At 44.0% G+C, this 20,833-nt stretch overlaps 2 protein-coding genes across 2 annotated transcripts in view; one reads left to right on the top strand and one right to left on the bottom strand.

Moving 5' to 3' along the window:
• The first annotated feature begins 19 nt into the window (after positions 1 to 19).
• On the top strand, positions 20 to 9,800 carry LOC119374219 (KICSTOR complex protein kaptin). The gene is made up of 13 exons (XM_037644277.2): positions 20 to 184; positions 839 to 1,052; positions 1,143 to 1,228; positions 1,741 to 1,828; positions 1,899 to 1,953; positions 2,043 to 2,130; positions 2,233 to 2,303; positions 2,475 to 2,584; positions 3,429 to 3,539; positions 5,277 to 5,364; positions 6,358 to 6,493; positions 7,232 to 7,402; positions 9,611 to 9,800. The coding sequence occupies exons 2-13, from the start codon at positions 839 to 841 to the stop codon at positions 9,695 to 9,697; spliced, it is 1,305 nt and encodes a 434-aa protein (XP_037500205.1). The 5' UTR covers positions 20 to 184; the 3' UTR covers positions 9,698 to 9,800.
• The window catches only part of LOC119374218 (DNA replication licensing factor mcm5), a 26,761-nt gene continuing 15,646 nt past the window's right edge, over positions 9,719 to 20,833 (bottom strand). Inside the window, exons 8-16 of the mRNA XM_037644276.2 lie at positions 19,090 to 19,201; positions 18,435 to 18,503; positions 18,177 to 18,317; positions 17,809 to 17,985; positions 14,185 to 14,300; positions 12,950 to 13,078; positions 10,953 to 11,055; positions 10,439 to 10,606; positions 9,719 to 9,947 (exon numbers count right to left, since the gene is read on the bottom strand). Of these exons, the coding sequence (XP_037500204.1) occupies positions 9,846 to 9,947; positions 10,439 to 10,606; positions 10,953 to 11,055; positions 12,950 to 13,078; positions 14,185 to 14,300; positions 17,809 to 17,985; positions 18,177 to 18,317; positions 18,435 to 18,503; positions 19,090 to 19,201 (1,117 nt within the window). The 3' untranslated portion in view covers positions 9,719 to 9,845. The remainder of the gene's footprint in view (positions 9,948 to 10,438; positions 10,607 to 10,952; positions 11,056 to 12,949; positions 13,079 to 14,184; positions 14,301 to 17,808; positions 17,986 to 18,176; positions 18,318 to 18,434; positions 18,504 to 19,089; positions 19,202 to 20,833) is intronic.

Below are 20,833 nucleotides of genomic sequence, written 5' to 3'. Positions count from 1 at the left end.
GGCAAGCTTTCCTTGCGTCAACAAACTTTAGCAGCGGGAAAAAGAGCCGCCCCAAAGCTGTCGGCATGTTTTTGCTGTCTTTTTGCCATCATCCGTCCATGTGATTGTGGGTGACAATTAAGCGACGCTCTTCTCACTTCCTTTTCGAAGGTCTTATATTAACGAGAAATAATCAGCGCTAAAGGTTTGTGAAACCGAGTACCCTGCTCTCTGATACGAGTACAAGCTGCTTCCGTGCACGTTACTCGGCTGACTTCCATTTTGTGTCCTCTGAAGGCTTATGCATTAACAGCTGTGTAGAACACAGCACTATATTGATAGTGCTGTGTTCTACATGGCACGCATGGCTGTCTCATGCTAAGGGCCACTTTACGCTCAAACCGCACGGCCGCTCCGCACAGTGCGGATGGCCTTCCGCCCATCTCTTAGGGACTATACACGCGCTATCCGCACACCCGCTCCGCACGTGGCGGGACACCTGCCGCCCGCAAACGGAGGAGGAAAAACCGGTACCCCGTGTGCGACGATTGGCCTCGTTCCGGTTTTTCTTCCTCCGTTTGCGGGCGGCAGATGTCCCGTCAGGTGCTGAGCGGGTGTGCGGATAGCGCGTGTATAGTCCCTTATTGGCTGCTCACTTTCAGTAACCAGTGAACAGCCAATAAGAGACGGGCGGAGCGGCCGTGCGGCTTGAGCGTAAAATGCGCGTCGTCTGCTACCAGTCATTTTGGCACGGACTGCCTGTGCTGATCACATGAACTAGGGTGGCCAGTGATGTTCTACAGTTTGAGTCTTTGCGCGGTGATCGTACTGACGATCTCTGTGCGCGCTCGTATTTCAGATGTATCCGGACAGGAGAAAAATGAGCGAAGCTCATTTTTCGGGGCTGCCTTCGCAGAGTAACATTTACGGCATGACGACTCTGAACATCGGCGACGCTAACAAGGTCCTGGTGTCTTGCCTTCAGAGAAATGTGTTCTGCATAGAGTACACCAGGAACAAGAAGAACGTGTTGACGCCCTCCTCCCGAGAAATACATTTCACCTATCTGCCAGGTACTGATCACCATGTGAAACGAATTCGACACAGTTTGCACGCAATTTAGAATGTTGTTGCCTAACATGGCTGCTTTGATATGCTTGCAGAGGGAGCTGATGTGATTGCAATCGATGCATTCAGCAAGTCGGTGCCTGACAACTTGGACATAATAATTGGAATTGCTTTCATCAGGGTAAACATGAAGTTTCTGACATTCTTATAACTGTTCATCAGCTGCAACAACAAAATTACTGCTAATTAAGCGACAGTGACATATATGCACATGGATTTATTGTTCAATAACTGTCAAGGGTCACTTCATTCAGTTGTTAATGTTTGCCAACTAGTTCTGCTTTTCAAACATTGTATCAAATATCATTGATAAAGACTGAACAGTTTTGGGCGAAGCATTGAAAGTGATAGCAATCTTTATTTTTGCTCTGAAACTCCTCAAGCAGTTTTCTAAGAGTGCACGCAATTACATGCTGGCGTGAAACAGCATGCGAGGCTCCAAGACACGAGTTAAGTGCTGCTGTACAAGAGAAACAACATCCCGGCTACCATTAGGCATCCCACAATGCAGGTGGATGAGCACTGCTACCGGCTTTGCAGGCATCGCGCCACAATGATGCATAAAATAAGACTTAAAAGAAACTGCTTGTAAAAACAGTGTTAAGGATCAGTACTGTGTTCCTTTTCTTTTAGCCCGGAGAAAATCAGCTTGCAAGACATTATCTGAACATCTATTCTCAGTCGGAACCAGGGTGTGGACTGGACCTTGACAGAATTGCACGTAAGCCTACACGGCCTTGTTTTCTAGAAACACTGGTGTTGCGCTGATGTACACAATTCATTCAATGCAGAGGGATGTCAGAGTCTCGAGCTTAACTTCATTCCCTACCAGCTCACTCATGCACCGTAAGTTCGCAGTGAGAGTAGTGTTCCTTTAAGGCAGCTATGTAAACTTGAGTTCTGTATTGTTTGTTCCACTCTGTTCAACCAAACAGGCTGTTCCCTAACCAAGCTTGCCAGAGAAGTGGAGAGTTTGTGTTCCTCCTCTGTGGGAGTGACTGCAGGATACATCTTTTCAGAGAGGTCTGTTGTTTGTTCATAGTTCATTGGCACTAGTTTTGTCTTGGAACTCTTCACACATTCAACCACCAAATGACCTTGGTTCTTTTGTTCATACATATCCAGGACATACACCAGACTTACAGCGAGATTCCAGTGGAAGACTACTTTCCAGAATTTGGAAACATTCCCGACATGTAAGGTCACAAGAGCATTTGATCCCACGCTTTTCGCCTTGAACGAGGCTATTCAGATCTAGTGAACTCTTATGCTCTGTGGCAAACTAACAGGAGCTCTGCATCTGCCTTTAATGTCACTGAGTGGTTGTTTAAATTGTTAGCATTTCTGCTTTGTATATGGGGCTGCAGTGTCTTGGCAATGGATCTCAAGTACAAGGATGAAGACAGCACTCGAATTTCAGCCATTGGATGCGAAAATGGATTTGTTCAAGTTGCAGTGACCTCACAGAGAAACAGCGGTATGCCTTGAATTTTTTTGTGCGTTGTTCATTTCCTGCTTTATCGATTTTACTTAAAGATCCTGAATGTGGAGCATTATGCATGGAGTGGGTATGAAATGGTACTCATGCTGTGTACATGTTTAGCCTGAGAGACTCGTTGCAGAGCCCCTAATTAGATGTTACTGTCATGATAGTTAAGTCTAGTATTGCATTTGCCTCCAGGATATTGTGTTCAGGTGTCCTGGTGAGGCAGTAGAACTAATTACAAACTAGCACCACTGTTGGTTTTTAAACCAGTGCAGTATTATCGTTATATATCTCGTAGCACACCTCACTGCAGTTGTCATACATTTAATACATCTATATTTAAGACACCTTGTAGTGACTGATCTTTAGGCTTTCTTATTTACATTCATGTTTCTTATTCTTATTTAGGCCTTCTTATTTACATTCATCTACCATTAGCGTTTCAGTTCTCTCCTGACAACTCATGACTTATGGTGCACTTTGGCCATAACAAAGGAATGTCATGACGTGGTATTTGGTGCCCTTGTGCCACAAACACCATATCATTATCATCAGGACGTCCAGTGCATGAGAGTTGGCTGATATGAGCTTTTCTTACGAGTGATTCTACATATGAGAAGCCGTGCAGTACGAGAAACATAGGAGAAACCGTGCAGTAAAATGGACGTGCAGCCTAGTTTTTTTTTCCCACTGCCATATAATAATAACTGTTGGGGTTCAACGTCCCAAAACCACGATATGATTATGAGAGATGCCGTAGTGGAGGGCTCCAGAAATTTCGACCATCTGGGGTTCTTTTACGTGCACCTGAATCTATTTTTCCCACTGCCAATAGGTGAAATTGAGATAACGTCATCGTGGCAGGTTGACCTGGACTCACCCATCTCTGCCTTGCATCTTTTTGAAGACAGCGCTCACTGGACGTTGCCTGATTACATAAAGCACAGTAAGTTCTGCGTGTAGTCGGTACTCCGAAGCTCATGTTCTTTTTTAAGGACATAAATGCCATGCTTGTAGGTGCACATCTTGAATGGGACAAAAGAAGTAGACACAAGGTCCATCCTTTGTCTAATCTAAGGTGCTAACTCATTGAAAATTGCAGGTATGAAGTAACTAGTCCAGCAACATCACATTCAGTGCAATTTCTGAGGTACTGAGGTCAATAACAGTTTTTTGTGCATTACAAGGTGCTTTCAGTGAGGGTTTTCATCCTAGATAAAACTATGTTTCCTCACAAGATGCATGAGCAAGCAAGGGTCAGCAGTATTATATATTAACATTAAGAGGAACGCATGGTGTTAGGTAGGAATGTGCGAATAGTGATTTGGTTGAACAATTTCAGATCGAATAGTTCGAATAGCATATATCACATATTATAAAGAAAAATGAGCGTATTTGTCATGACCCAACTAACCGGCACAATATTTTAAAAAATTGGAACAAGTCACGTGCGAATGTCATCCTTTTTGGTTTGAAGTGAAGTGAAAGCAACTGTGAATAGTAGCAGGATTTAATTTCAGTAAGATGCAAGTGATAACCGATAAAAATGTTACGTTTTAAAATTTGCTCTATTTAGAGCATATGAGCCTGTATAACAAGCTCTTAAACTTAAAAAATGATTAGTTGATGTGCATGGGCGTCCGGAGGGGGGTGCAAGGGGGGGAAGCTGCCCCCCCTTGGAATTTCGGATAATATTTTTCTATACAGTTGCGATAAGCTACACAGCTGGATTAGCACACTCAGGTCCTGGCCTTCAGGTTTGCCATTCAATTTCGCAACTTACAAACTACTGACTAATCTTGCCTGTCATGTCACGGCAGTTAAAGAAACGCTGCCAGTGCTGAATGCCCCCCCCCCCCCCCCCCCACAGCGTATGCACCCCCCTGCAAAAAGTTCTGCGGACGCCCTTGTTGATGTGAGCGTAATATGTTTATTTAGCCTTGAAGTGGGGCTTCGCAGCAGTGCAGATTTTTTCTGGATATGTGTTTTCACGGCATAGCACGCCTACGCTGCAGTGAAACCACCTTTACAGGGGGGGTTACATGGGTCTAATATGTCAATTTGCTCATTTCGAATACTTCGAAATTTCGAATAATTTAAATTCGTGTTGAAACGAATTCGAATACTGTAATATTTGTTCGGATATTAGCACATGCCTAGTGTTAGGTTATGTTATGTAGCGTGATGGCCAGTAATGTGTAGGGCAGATAGCCAGTGGTTTATTAAGAGTGATGAAGTGGGTGCTAGGAGAAGGAAATTGCAGTCAAAGATGGTAGGTTGGAGCAGACGGGGTGATGAAGTCGGGAAATTTGCATGCATAGGACGGGTCACTCAACGCACTTCAGGGGTAATTATACATAGCTGGGAGAGGCCTATTTCCTACAGGGAACATCAGATACATTACGCAGGTTGCGGCTTTATGCAGTGTAAATTGTGCAATTGTGCTGTCTTGATCAGCTAGCTGACATTACGGTCTTAATTACTGAAGTGAGGATTTGCGAGCTCCAAACACAGAGATACCATTCGTAGCCATTAGTAACTCTAATCGACATACATATGTGCTCTCGTGTTGGTGTGAATATCTAAGAAGTGATTTGTTATGATGAGGCAAATGTTTTTGACCACATACACACCTTGACAGTGCCAACACACCACAGGTTTTAAAGTTGTCTTCACTTTGCAGCCGAACTCGCCAACAACTGCAGCTCGGGTTCAACTCTGAAAACGCACCTTCTCGTTTGCCGTGCACTGATTTCATCATTTGTTTACAGGTGAGGTTGAACCATTTCAATGCAACACTCGAGTGGGCAAGGTTTGTTTGCAGTCATGTTGTTACATCTTAACTTGTCGGCTTCTTGCAAACTGCAGTGCAACTTTAACTTCTGTTTTAGCCGCTTAGCCATTTTGGAGAATCTGTCTCCTTTGAGTTTTGGTGTCCCCCATAGTTATACTGAATGTTACTTATATAGGCACCCTGGATTGTTGCTGAAGTGTGTAAAGCAACTTAGGTAAAGAATGTATTGTTATTACAAAATATTTAAGGCTATGATATGCTTGAGATTTACAAAGCCTTGTGAACAAGCAGTGTGTATAATACTAACAACCTTCACCAAAGTGTTTTGTATGCCTTTCCACTTATTTGAAGCTGAAGCGAGTGAGTAAAACATGCTCAGGCCAGTCTGATGCCAGCTGAATAAAAACATGAAATTGTGAAATTGGAATAAGGAATAAGCTGATCTCAGTCCTTCTAAACGCAAATTGCCTCACCTAACCATGCGTTTACACTCTATTTTGAGGTTTTTCATGGCCAAACAGGTATTTATAAGGTCTTAAGTATTACAGAACTTTATACACAACTGAAATTGTTATTAAGAGGGAAGCCGTAGCTAAACATAGTGCTACGGATTAGAAAGCATGTGTGTGTGGCTAATATTTCTGCTAAGATTAAGAAGACGGAGAGGCATTCCATGGAGCAGATATGGCCAGTAGTGTTTCATAATGTTACACAGTCGGTGCAATGGGGAAACACTGTCAAGCACTGTCAGTGATTAAGTGATTTGCTGAAATTAGGAAGCTCTGCAGGCATAGTATGAAAAAGCCGACTCAAGACTGGGTACTTTGATGTCACTTGAAGAGGGCTTTGTGAGTCAACAGATGTGAAATAGGCTGACGGCTAGAGAGTGTGCTTTGTGTAAAAGCTAGGTAGACCAAATAGACCCTAAAGCTGCATTAACTTAATGTTGTGTCCCCTTTCCTTCCAACAGGGACGTGCTTGACCGAGGCTTAGAGATGCATGCCATGCTGCCTTGCAGCGATGACTTTGACTCTGTTGTCTGTGGGTGTGTTGCCGATATCGACATGGATGGCGTGAATGAAGTCATACTGGGGACTTACGGCCAGGTGTGTATCGCATCTTCCGATACGAGGTGTCCAGACAAATTGAGCTGCTCCGATGTGTTTGCTACATTAGTGGGTGAATGCCTTAGATTATATTATACAATGTGCAATATACGGCACCAAGTGATATAAGCATGGTAATCAGCCCACGTGGCAGCTATTGCATTTGGCGACGTAGGTCAGCACAAGAGTCTGGGTCGAGTGATATATTCTTTGTCCTAGAGGCTCCTGAATCAATTATGTAGGTGCAAATAGGTATTAGGACATACGAAGGATGTGGGACGATTGTCATGTTTAGTCTGCTTTGTGTGTGCTTGTCTTAATTTGCGACCTTCGTTTTATGGCTGTTTTAGACCAACAAATGCAACAAGACATACACCTAAACTCATCTAAATACACGGCAATGAAGACATTGCTTTCCTCAAGAACTAATACAAAAAATTTGATGAACATTTGTGCATTTTAAAGAAAAAGTAGCAACCTAGTGACTGCAGACAGACAAACAGAGAAAGAACTTTAATGAAGTCCTGAGGGACTAGCCGGGCAGGACCCGCTGGGGCCCCCCCAATTGTTTTTATTTCTCAAATCAGTCCAGTGAATCATGAGAGCTTTCTTTTTTTCACATATTTGAATAGGAGAACTTCAGTCAAGCCTCAAGTTTCAGCTCACGCTTTTAGGAGTTAGTATTGCTTGCTGCTAAAAATGTCCTGTTCACACATTTTTCGTGCTGCTTCTTTGCAGGAGGTGCTTGTGTACAAGCTGACGTGCCAGCGTTCAGGAAAAGAGGCCTATGGGCTGCTCTGGCATCAGACGGTCTCCCATCCCATCCTCTCGATAAAGTACATGGACTTGACGGGAGATGGAATTTGTGAACTGCTTGTGCTGTCCACCAAGGGGCTCCACATCCTACAGGCAAGTAATGTTTTTTTAACAGCGGGGCTGTTTAAGCTAGAGGTTCGCTACAAGGTGTTAACAAAAACTACCATCATCATGAACGGCCTCTAGCTTATATGGCATCTCTCGTCACCTAGCAGCGGCACAGCTGCGCCTAGCGCATGCAACGCATTAAATTGGCCTGCGCGCTCTCTCTTCCTCCTCTTCTGCTTCGCTCCCTGAACACGTGTGCCCGGCGCGCACTCTTCCGCTGCGCCGATTTGTCTGGCATGGGATGCAATAACTCTGATGGGTGAGAGAAAGAAAGATAGAAAGGAGAAAGAAATAGAGAAAGAGATAGAAACAGGCACAAAAATATACAAAAAAAATAGAGAGCAAGACAGAAAGAGGAAGCAAGAAATAGAAAAAGGAAAGAAAAAAGAGAGAAAGAAATAGAAAGTAACAGAGACAAAAAGAAAAGACAGGAAATGGAGAGGAAAGAGAAATAAAGAAATAAAAAAAATAAAAGAGAAACAAGGCAGGCCTCCCAGCTCTGCTGTTTCTTCAGGCTTGGCACCACTAGTGCAAAGCTGCCTTAAAGGGACACTAAAGAGCAAAACGATTTTTCTCGCAGTAGTAAAGTAGTCTTCCACGATACCAAAAACACCACGCTTGCTGCGAGAAGACGCTGAATAAGCGAGAAGACGCGCAAAAAGAAAATACAGGTGGCGACGCCACCTTGGAATTCCCACACCATTTGCCGTGACGTCACATATTTTTGACGGCGCCTGCTTGGGCTTACGTAGTTTCTAATCGGTTAAATCGAAGTACATTGTCCTCTGAGGGGGCCAGAGACTTGACATAACGAGTTTGTGGAAATTTCGTCGAGCCAGTGGCGCCAAATTACGTTAAGGGGAGACGCGGGTCTTTTTTTTTATTTCTTTTATTATCTGGGTGAACTGAATGACATTTAACAAACTTATCCAATTTTTTCTGCAGATTCCAAATCTCTAATTAGATTTTTGGTAGCTGCATTAGTACAAAAGATGTGCAGTCTCTAAAAACATGTTTCTTACGGGAATTTTTGGCAACTTTGCTTTGTCAAACACAGAAACAAAGTATGTGGCAAGACTGCCAGAGAACTGGTCTAGCCGGTGATGCTAATCCGATTGCCAACAACAAACTTTGAATGCAAAATAAATAGAAGTAAATGTAAGTGAAATTTTTTTGCTGCATACTATTTTTGATTATTGAGAATTATAATTTAGTGAACAACATTATAAGAAACTAAATAGCATCACCGGCTAGACCAGCTTCCTGGCAATCTTGCCACATGCTTTGTTTTTGTGTTTGACAAAGCAAAGTTGCCAAAAATCCCCGTAAGAAATATGCTTAAATATGTGTTAGAAATTGCATATCTTTTGTTCTAATGCAGCTATTAAAAATCTGCTTAGATATTTTGAATCTGTGGAAAAAGCTGAATAAGTGTTCTAAATTTCATGCCATTCACCCAACTTTTAAAAAACCACTTTTTAAGACCCACGTCTCCCCTTAAATGCCCTTTGAAGTCTTTTACGTCACGAATTACAAAGTTCGGCACGAAATTTAAAAATGAGACTTTGAACTTGGTTTTCTCCTCTAATAATAAACCTATGGTGGTGAAATAAACTGCACAAGAGTTCTCCGAGCACACTTTATTAAGCTAAACCAATTCATTGTTTCTCTTTAGTGACCCTTTAATCTTTTTTGTTCTTGCTGTATATTATGCACTGATGTGTGACAATAAAAATAAGGAACAGTAGCTCCTACCATGGCATTGAATTCGATCCTGTAGTGCCTGTAATGCTTTACTTATAGGGGAATAAGCGGAATCTGAAAGGACTTGGATAATATGTTCCGCTTATTAACGTAAGTTTCATCAACTAATCAAGATGTACAGGTGTGCAACAGTCAAATACAAAATCATCCAAATTAGAGGCAGTTGTTCCATTTAGTATGCAGCAATTCCATTAAAACAATTTTTGTTTACCGAGTGTACACCAGTGTACACATACACACATGCCATGGTAATGCATTGAATTCACAAACGCCTTCAAGAATAGATCGAACGTCCCCATGCATGAATATGCAGTGAATGTACGTATCTGAGGAACTTTGTTCTTGCAGAAAATTAGTTTTGCTGCTTAATAATCTGCTAGCCTCAATATGTTTTCAAGATTGTTTTTGTTATATAATATATATTTACAGCATGACCTTCGAGAGGCAACCAGCATATGCATGGAAAGGATGGAGAAGATTGCAGAATTTTTGAAGTCACCTAGCACACCAGATTAAAGAGTCGGAGAAGGCATCTGGCAGGTTTGAGAAACTGTGTGCAGTTTATTCGTTGTATATAATACATATAGGAGAATTAAAAAAGTGTATTTACAATATATAAGGGTATGTATAACAGGCAGTCTTCTGCGAGGCGACGTCCATGTCGCTACTTGATACGGTAGAGCATCTTTCGCTGCATGCGGTGCTGGATCTCCCCTCGTCGAATCATGTAGTGGAGCACTTTGTAGATGGCACGCTCCGGATATTTCTGCACGAAAAAAAAAAATACATTAGCGGCTGTTTACAAAACAACCGTGACTGCTTTCGCAACAGGTCCTGCATTAGAAGCTTTCAGGGATGTTGACCACTAGGATGGAATATATAGTTTACACACTAAGGTGATATCTATGTCGAAGTTCTTATTACCGTTCCTGCACACTGAAGGGGACGATCGAAGAAGCGTTCATGCTGTCGTTTGTCTGTTATGTTGTTTCTTAACATCTGATGATGGTTGAAATTGCTCAACAGTCATGCAAGATTAGGCTACAGAGTCCATTCGCTCTAGATAGTTCTAAGCAGTAGGAGCACATGCATAAACCTGCCTTTTCTATTATTCACCTGACCTTAATTTAAGCCTAATAAGACAATGAGATCTTTCTTGCCTGTCTTTACATATGACTTGAAGAATAATAACCTAGCGATAAAGGCAGCTAACATCCCTCATTGAAGTCATATTGTTCAAAAGATGTGTGCACGAACCTGTTTGACAAAGTCCTGTACAATGCTGTGTTCCGAGACCTGAGAGCCAATAGCAAAGCGACGCTTCATCTGTCCTTCGATGCGCAGAAGCATTTCGTGTTCTTCTTGCGTCGAGAACCCTTCGGCACCGGAAAGGTCGCCCGACAATGCAGCGTCCAGCGTTGAAACCTGAAAGAAATTCGTTGCCAGCAAATTTAGCGAGCTTATCTAGCGAGAGTAGACCTGATGCTTAAAACCTTAAAATGACAGGGGCTCGAAATGCAATTAGGTATCAGTTTTCAATAAAACTAAATAGACTGTTGAAGATTTTAGAGAATGAGAAATGAAAAAGAAAATGCAGTTTAAGTTCGCTTATGCATAATGTATGGGTCACAATACATTGTTGCCTACGTGAACTGTCGGATGATTTTCTGTTTACGATACGTCGTACTGCTACTGCCCCCATTAGTTAACACCTGCAGCAAGCTGCAAGGCCTTGCTTTGACAGTCATACACTTTTTACACTACTACGTACCTGGAAGAGCCTCAGTGCCTCGTCTACATGCCACTCAGTAGCAAATGGCTGCAACTGCATTTTGGCCAGGGATTCAGCAATACGCACAATAGCCTCCAGCTGTCTGCAATGGGGCGAACAAGAAGCATTAAACATGCAGCAACACTGAATAGAACAACAGATCCATGCTCTGTTCACTATGCAGTAACAGGCAATGCTACAAGTAGCAGCATTGTAGCAGTCTGTGTGATGCCATCTGTGGAATGTCTTCGTACGTTATGACTGTATCTTCTGCAGATACATTTGCATGAAATGATACACTGCCTACGAATCACTGTGGAACATGACACGTCTTGATCATGATTGCAGACAGTGGTGCCTTGTGCTGTTGTTGCAGTCGTGCAATTGCTGCAATATTGAAGCGTGAGTGCGAATCAAATCGAATATTTCCAGAATACTTTTCGAATACTTCGAAGCGAAATTGCAGAAAAAAAAATTAGAGAGGATTCCTAAGCATATTCTTATGAGATAGCAACATGAAAGTGTTTCTTTTCGCTAGGTTGATGAAGCACTGGTAGGGTGGTGTTTCATAGTTGTCTTATCAAGAATGAGGCAATGTAGAGGCCGAATTCTATTTATGCACATGATTTGCTGCAACCAAAGTGTTGCCGACAACACTTCACACGTGATAGGCAAAGATGCCATTTCCTCAGCCTCTCCTCCTCTTTCAACTTCTGTGGAAGCCCAACTGATGTGGCGGACAAGGGTGTGCTGCCTTCAAGTCCGGAGTTCCAAATCTGCCTCACAGACGTCGATTTACAAGAAAATCTGAAATTTTGGATGCTAAAAAGCTTCGATGTCCGATTTTTCGGACTTCCTGCCCAAATTTCAGGCCCAAAACAGCATTAATTGAGCCCCTAACTCTGCCACATCTTTCATCTCCATGTTGGAACCAGCGTTTTCTGTTAGTACACTTGCAACCGTAGCAGAGCTTGAAAGGCAGCTTTGCCGCAATACCGGGGTGTGATGAGGTGAAGCATATTGAAAATCTAGGAACCTCTTCCAATCGGACGTTGACTGTGTATTGGCCAAGTTCGACCGTAGCAGAGCCTGAAAGGCAGCTTTGCCGCAATACGGGAGTGTAATGTGGTGAAGCACATTAAAAATTTGAAGGGGTTACTTTTAATTGGACGTTGACGGTATTTGTTTTTGGGAAGTTCGAATAGTAAAATTACAGTGCGAATCCAATCGAATAGCAAACACTATTCGAAAAATATTCGAAATTTCGAATATTCGCACATCCCTAGTATATACCGTATGTATCGTATTTTCTTGCTTATAAGCTGCACAAACTGTACAGAAAATTGGGAGCCAAAGTCGGAGTGCAGGTTATACGCAAATTTTGGTGCTCAAGTTGGCGTCACAGCAGTGCACGGGAATTTTATTTAACCTTTATTTTTCCGTGGTTAGTAGTTGGAAGTCTGAACTATATCCTGGGTAGGGTTATATGCGAGAAAATATGGTACTCATTTGTAGTGGCCTCACTGGTGTGAGCACAGCACCCATAAATGTGTCCTTAAATATTTCCGAAGAAAAATATGTCTGCACAATCCACACCTGCTCTCTTGCTCATGCTCGCTGCTGTATTTCTATGTGCTACCTATAAAGTACATATATGTGTATGAGTGTAACCTTGCTTGCGCAATTTATTTTAAAATAACTTGTGTGTTGAAATAAATTTCATTTGATGCAAACTGCAGTTGATAAATCTTGGGCCATAATTCTGCCCAAGTCATCACAAAATTCGTTTCCTGACAGCCAACAGTTCGTGGGGCAAAACTGCTTCATATAGATTAGCTATAGCCAAGCCAAGCCAAGCCGAGTGATAGCCGAGCCGGTCAAAAGTGGAATTCGTCATAGCATGGGGAGACCAAACTAAGTGGGGAGCATGATCTGCTATATTCAGAAGTGCATTGTATGAATGGCCATGGACAGTATAACAGGCATGACAACAATACCTGACGGTGATGGGTATGCTCGACTTCTTGACGGATTCTTGCTCGTGTTCCCGAGTTCCATTTCTCATCATGACGTAGCGATTCTTGAGCTTTTCGGCTGCAGTAGCAGACAGCCTTGGCCCACACTTGCTGCAAGAGTTAAGCACTGTATATTATTAAATTAAGATTTTACTGGCACAGCAGTCGTAACTTAAGTGTCAATTTAAGATTGAAGGAAATCAAATTATATTCATCCGTGATCACGACTGTGAGTAATGGCTCACGTTCAGTGAAATATGCTGGCAAGAGCACTTTTCCTACATATGATATGATCATGCGAAATCAACAAGAGAAGGAACATTCTGACATATCCTTGAAATAGAGGGAAAGCGTCATGTTTAGGTGTCGTTCCACATTTCCTCCGTGTTATTCTGTGGCACCATTTTTGAAGGAATGAACCTCGACTAACTGTTATGCATTTAGCGATCGTAGCTGACTCCACAAAACACTGCTTCAATTTATGCACAACACTCACATAATACAAAGATACACACCAAGAATTATTCCTTCAGGGCAAGTGTTTATTGCAATAAAAAAGAAAATCCTAGCTCGCCAAAATGTTAGTTTCACTTAGCGTTATGGCTACAAGCTTGGCACAGCAACACATTAGCAGCTAACGGATGTATTGCAGTGATTGCACAAGTAGGCCTATTTTTATATTTCTAATACAACAAAGATATGACGCATGCTACGCTGTGTGCTCTTCTGCCATCTGTGGGGCCTAGCACTTTTTTCTTCTATCAGAAAGTTTTCTTTGCACACCACTTATCACGCAAAAGATAAGCGTTAAGGAGAATTAACAGACAAGAAAGCCAAGGCTTGGCTTTCTTGTCATGTTGTGTCTAACTAAGAAAAACAAGCCCTTAAAGTTCCCCTTCTTTTGTTGAAAGATAATCGTAGTGCATAATAGAGAGTGCAGATGCTCAGGGCTAAGCCACTTACTGAAATTGCAAACTTTTCAAAAATTTTAGGCTGCTTCACTTTGCAAGGCATCCCAATGTGTTTTTTTTAAAATATATGCTGCACGCTTAGTAATAATGGGGAACAGTTTTCAAGAAAGTCTGCAGTTAATTATTAAGAAGTAAATGTATTTGCTGTTGAACACAGCTTTTTTTTTTTAAACACTAGTGCGAATTGAAACTGAATGTGAGGTTAGTTACTCGTAAAAGAAAAAAAGCCATTGCAGGAAGTCTTACTCTCGACAGAAGGAGATGTACTTCTTGAGCACGCTCAAGCTCAGCTCTCCTTCCTGCGTCTTCTCGGCAGTTGGCTCGGCATTCATGTGGATACCAATCACGTGCTTGGCAAGTGTCTGCAGCCAATCATGAGAACAAGGACAGTGTGTGAGCACAATCGATAGAACTTCTAAAAAGTTGTGCTTTTTAGAAGTGGGCGTAAGCAATATATACGTAATGTAAATCCCTATGTTCAATTCCTACATTACGAAACTGTACTCTGTTTGGCACATATTTCAAATTGGTCACATTAAAAGATTCCACTAGCGTTTTTTTTTTCTTCTTTTTATCCTTTGAGCCATTCTGGCGATAAATTGTGGTTAAGGGTCCAGCAGCTGTTTAACACAGTAAGAAAAAGTAAGATAAAAGAAATGTGTGAGTATACTCTTCGAGGCTCTTCATTAACCAGAGCTGAGCCTCACTTTCAGCAGTTACCGTATATTGCCGATTATAAGTTGACGTTTTTTTCATAAAATGACCTTCCAAAGTTCGGGGGTGGACCTATAATTGGAGTCGACCTATAGGAATAATAAAGTCGACTTATCTGTGGGGTCCGACGAAAGGTCGTCGTCCTCGGATTTCCTGCTATTCGATGCATCGATAACATCAGCCGCAGAGGCAGCCGGACATTTTTGCGATCTGCCACGGTGATCGCGAAACTATAGCAAAACCACGTGAGGCGAAACTATGGAGCGCGTTTAAAAATCACCGCCGTGCGGCATTAATGGGAACTGCTTGGGAAGCACGGTCTCGAAAGCAGCATTTCATACCTTTTATAGAGGACGAACGATGCTCTATGAATAAAGAGGAATTTATCTTGCAATGCACCCTGCAGTTTTGTTTTCATACAATAGAAACAATTTGTTGACAAACCATCGGCATTCCACAGAAAAGCTGGCAGCGCCGTGTGGGCTGGCAACACTTTGCGGGGAACTGAACCACATGACCAGTCACATGCGCCTGTTCGGCCATTTCTGCATTTCGCTTCGCTTGCGAGCAGTGGTGTGCGCGATTTGCGACGCTGCCAAACAGACGCCAAGATGCCACTGCTATGCCGGCAACAGTACAGAGCTGCTTTCAAGAAGCAAGCGATCCTCTACTCAGAGTCGGAAAGCATCGTTGAAGCAGGGCGCAAGTTTGATGTGTCGGAAAAGTGCGTGAGCGAATGGAGAAAACAAAGGACCAAGATCTTCGCGTGCGCTGCTACACGCCGTTCCTTTCGCGGACCGAAGTCTGGACGATACCCTGCCATTGAGGAGGCGGTTCGAGATTGGGTTCACGACCAGAGAAGAAAGAGCCTGAGCGTTTGCTACGATATTGAAGCAAAAGCACGTACTGTCGCGAAGGATATGTGCATCCCGCAAACCGAGTTCAAAGTATCCAAGAAATGAATCACGAACTTTATGAAACGGAACGGCCTGAGCCTAAGACAATGCACAACTGTATGCCAAAGGTTGCCCGAAGCCTACGAAGAAAAACAGTGCGCGTTTCTTTGCTACGTGAGTGATCTGAAGGCAAAGCATTCATTCCTGCTGGGTCAAATCAGCAATGCCGACCAGACTCCAGTATGGTTTGATATGCCTAGCAAGAGGACTGTGTCTGGAAAAGGGGAGCGCCAGGTTCGCCTGCTGACTACGAGCAACACGCACAACCGTTTCACTGTCATGTTGTGCTGTACAGCCGACGGGCACAAGCTACCCCCATTTCTTCTGTTCAAAAGGAAAACAATGCCAAAGAAAGAAAAGTTTCCGTCGAAAGTTATCGTGCAGGTGAACGAAAAGGGTTTTTTTAACGATGAAACTGTCCTCGAATGGTTTCGTCTCGCATGGTGCAGGTGCCCGGGTGCACTGCTGAAGCTCCGCAGCATGCTCATCCTGGACTCCTTCCGCAGCCACATTGCAGATCGAGTGAAGAAAGCGGTAGCGGACTCTGTATGTGAGCTGGTCATCATTCCGGGTAGACTGACACCTATTCTCCAGCCACTCGACGTGGCGCTCAATAAGTCATTCAGAGACCGCATACGCGCGTTCTACAATGAATGGCTCCAACAAGAAAACCCGAAGACACTGACAGGGAAGCTGAAGCGCGCTTCTTTGAGTGAAGTGGTGCAATGGGTCAACGATGCCTGGTATGGACTGCCAACCGACGTGGTCCGCGCGGCGTTTTCCACGTGCGGCATCTCAGTACCACCGGCACCTGTTCCAACGGCGAGCAGCAGCAGTGGCTCACACGATGGCAATGACCGTGACTGCGTCCTTCTCTCAAGCGACGACGAGTCGTAAGCAATGTTTCACAGGCAAATAAATGTTTCTTTGCATCACTCCCTCTTCTGAAAAAGTTATTGGTGAGCTATGGCCACAGCATGAGGCTGTGTTCGGAGTCAGCTTTTTTTTCCCCTAGAAGGGGTTGCAAGTTGGGGGGTCGACTTATACAGTAAAAGCTCGTTAATTCGACACCCGTTAATTCGGATAATTCGGACGGCTCTATTGGTCCCGGCCAAAGTGCATGTTAATCTATGGGACCAAACCTTCGTTAATTCGTCAGAATTGGGCTCCGCACCGCTTAATTCGGACAAATTCTGACGGCTGCCGCTACACAAATGTGTGGTAAAGCAGCGCTGGCACCACTGGGGCGAAACCGAAACTTGAGTGACATCGCCATCGTCATCAACTAGTGGGGGCGATCGCAGCGTCACCGAACGTCGGCGTCTTCTTTCTTCGCTCCACTATGGTTGCTCCACTGCTCCACTACACCATAGCTCCACTGCGCCTCCGACGCCATTTTCCCTTGTGTTGTGTCGGCACCGTCTCTTCTTGCGGAGTTCTTGTTTTTTCCCCGTTGTGACCGTGTTTACATGTGAGGCCCGAGCATGCGGCAGTAGCCGACGGTGGCATCGACGAGGTGTCAGCCGAGTCCACCGACGGTGACTGCCCGACCTTCGATGCTGTCCTTCCCACAGATATGACCCTTCAGGACTACATCGCGATTGATGATTGTGTCACCACGACTGGTCTCCTGCCCGATCAAGAAATTATTAATTGATGTTGCGACCTCATCGCACCTCACGGGAAGTCTCGGAGGCGCTTTTGATATTAGAGGGCGTTTGCCTGAGCACTTCCGACAGTTTGCGTGCTGTTGGCTATTTGGAAAAGTTAAGAGAAATTGTAATGTAAGCCGGAATCTGCGTGAAAACGCGGACGACCATTACAAAATACTTCAGCAAATAAAGGTATGCTTCTCCAACTTGATTTTAATGTTGTTTTCCCTGTTCATTCGTTAATTCGGCATTCGGTTAATTCGGACATTTTTTCCGGTCCCGTGAAATCCGAATTAACGAGCTTTTACTGTAATCGGAGTCGTCTTATAATCGGCAATATGTGGTATGAAGTTTTGCTTCAAGCGTTTGAGTAACTGGGTAACCGGTAACTGCTTGAGTAACCAACATGCAAACAGTGAGCGATAAGAGTAAACTTGATGTAATTTACTGCAAATTGAGAATACTGCCCCTATGTGATCATTATGCTCTATGGTTGAACTTCGAAATGCAAGCAGTGCAAGTAATGGTTGTGCAGGAAACGGACATACCGAGTCCCTCTTCTCATCGTGGACATCCTTCACAATGAAGATCATGTCAAAACGTGAGAGGATGGTAGGCATGAAGTCGATGTTCTCGTTTGCTTTCAAGTCATCCCAGCGGCCAAACACACTGTTGGCTGCCGCAAGCACAGAGCAGCGAGAATTGAGGGTGGTCGTGATGCCAGCCTGTAAAGCAAAATGGAAAGTCGCATGACGACCATGCACAGGATGCAACGACGACTTGGCAAACAAGTACTGCTAGTTAGGGAAAGCAGCACATGCTGCACCAAGTGGCAAGAGTGCAGGTTCTTGGCATTAAAATGTAGACCTGTGTAAGGCTAGCTTAGCCTCAGTTTGAAGCCTGAAGCAGTGCTGACCTTGGCTATTGAGATGGTCTGTTGTTCCATGGCCTCGTGGATGGCTACTCGATCATCCTCTCGCATTTTGTCAAACTCGTCGATGCAGACGACACCGCCGTCTGCCAGCACCATAGCACCACCTTCCATGACAAAGTTGCGCTGCAGCAAAAACACCCACAGAACATCCATTACGACACGTGCAAGTGGCTGGTCAGTGACTGGGCACAAAACCAGTTAGCAAAAGATTGAGTATTTAGGTGATATATTACTACTCACGGTGGATGGGTCCCTGATGACCGAAGCTGTGAGACCGGCAGCGCTGCTGCCTTTGCCTGAGGTGTACACCTGTGTGAGCATTATAAGACAGTGTTATACTGGACTTGGCACAATTACTGTTCCTCACATTCCAGCTCCAAGCAAGCCTACACTTTAAAATACAGTTGTGCTGGTGTACGACTAGGTAAACTTACATTTATTAGCTTGGTGCAATCACCAAGCCTCCAAAGAATGTTCTTGCTCAGTGAAAGAGCTCGGAGTTGCAGGTTTGTTATTTTTGTATTAGCGACTAGTGGCAGCTCATTGGCAGACATTCATGCAGTTTGTAAAACACATCCAGAATAATTTAGTGATTCATATTGCTTGATTAGAATCCCTTTTCACTATGCATCACTAACAATGATGTGATTCAAACAACGACATAGGCAGATAGCCGCTTATAATTGATGATGTACTGCAAAACAAAATTAATTGAAATGGGATTGTTACATTATTGGTTCAGAATCCACAAACCCATGGAATGGGTGCAACATCCACAAGCCATTTGAATTACAGCAGCACATGAACGAGCACTCTGAAACGTGGTGCTTCTGCTGCGCAAATTATCGCATAGTCAAGATTGATTTTGAACAGCTTGTCTTATGAACAGGCTTACAGCAATGGGGGCCACACGTTCCACAAACTTCAGCAGCTGACTCTTGGCCGTTCCGGGGTCGCCAAGAAGAAGCAAGTTGATGTCACCTCGCCGCCTCAGACCATCTGGAAGCCTGAATAAGAATGTTTAATCACATGAGTTGGGTTCACAAGATACCAGGTACAGTAGAACCCCGCTGTTACATTCCTCACTGCTGCGTTTTCCCGGCTGTTATGTCGTTTTCCGCCGGTCCCGGCATAGCTCCCATAGGATACAATGTATTGGGAACCCCGCTGTTACGTCGTAACTGTCGGACCGTTCCCGTACGATACGTCGCGAAGTGCGCTCGGAGCCGACCGAGTGACTACCAAAGAGAGCGGCCATGGTGCATTTTCACGCAGTTTGGCCTCGTTTGACCGTAATATTAGCCGCATGAGAGGCGCAAGCAACAGAATCTTTCAATTGATGCAAACAAAAGCATGGCCTTCGAGATTCAAATTGCAAAGATGGCGTCTATGACGTAACTGCTCGCGAAAGCAAGGCCTTCGAGATTGGCATTCACTTCTGCCATTGCGTTGGCGTAGACTCATCATCATCGTTATTTGTCGGAGAACGGGAGGAGTTCGAGCTGGTTGGAGCTCGCGTGGTCGTGCGTGCGGTTCGCGGTCGGACTCGCCGCGCCGATCGCGATTGCGTGTGCTTAGTTCTTTCATGCCTACAGCTGTTGGTGTTTAAAAAATCACATACGTTGATTACATTTCTGTGGATGAGGCCGTCCTAAGCTCCGCGTTTCTATCCATCGACTAGATCGCGGCTGAGCGCGCCAATTTTCGTGCTGCTCGTAAGAATTGAAATAAAATTCTGTACCACTAAATATTTTGCCGTTTTTCCTGTTTTTCGGCTCTTACGTTTCCCATCTCTTACGTTTATTTCCTACGGTCCCTTCAAAAACGTATCAGCGGGGTTCTACTGTGTTACGCAACACAGCACCCCCAAATTCTGGTGTGCCAGAAACACTCAAAACAAGAGCAAGAGATGTGTGCCGCATGCTTCAGGTTTGCTGCTCATGTTCAGGAAAATGCCACATGTTGGAGCAGACACCTCTGTGGAGCCCAAAGACAGTTTTATAATTGAGGGAAATTGCAACACATTGTTCACCTTTGTTTTCAGCCAACAGAGAATTCATTTGTGGAAGGAAAACAACTATAATATGGGATTTGAGCTAAAGCTTAATCAGTGCAGAAAGTTATTAAGTAGCCACTGGTTTACTGAACACTTGCAACTTCAGTCAAGTACACTGTGTGTCTGGCAACATAAAAGACGCTACAGGGACCCTCTGCTGTTTCAGCTCTTCTTTCGGCACATAATTTGTCTGCCCATACGATTGCCTTCATTCTAACTGCACATCATTGGCAACTGTCTCTTTTTGCAGCTTTCTTTCACCCCGTATAACATGACTGTGCAAGTGCTCTTCTGCATTGCAGATGTTTTGCTACATGGCACGACATGAACAGATCAGAAGAAATCGGTGTAGATGTTGACAAAGAATAAAACTCGCAAGGTCTCTTATGCATTCCCCGAAGACGACTCGAAGGTGAAAGCCATCTTATTTTGCTCAGTCGATTGTACTGATACTCCCCCGCCCCCCCCCCCCCCCCCCCCCCCCCCTCCGAAACCTTTCTGCACCTAAATTGGTATGGCACTGCCTCCGTGATCTGCCCACCTTTGACGAAGCGACGGTGTCATGTGATGACGTCATCACATG

The sequence above is a fragment of the Rhipicephalus sanguineus genome, chromosome 11, assembly GCF_013339695.2.
Source record: "Rhipicephalus sanguineus isolate Rsan-2018 chromosome 11, BIME_Rsan_1.4, whole genome shotgun sequence".
Classification (NCBI taxonomy): Eukaryota; Metazoa; Arthropoda; class Arachnida; order Ixodida; family Ixodidae; genus Rhipicephalus; species Rhipicephalus sanguineus.
Note: the sequence above shows the minus strand (reverse complement) of the source record. Positions and strands in the feature narration are given on the sequence as shown.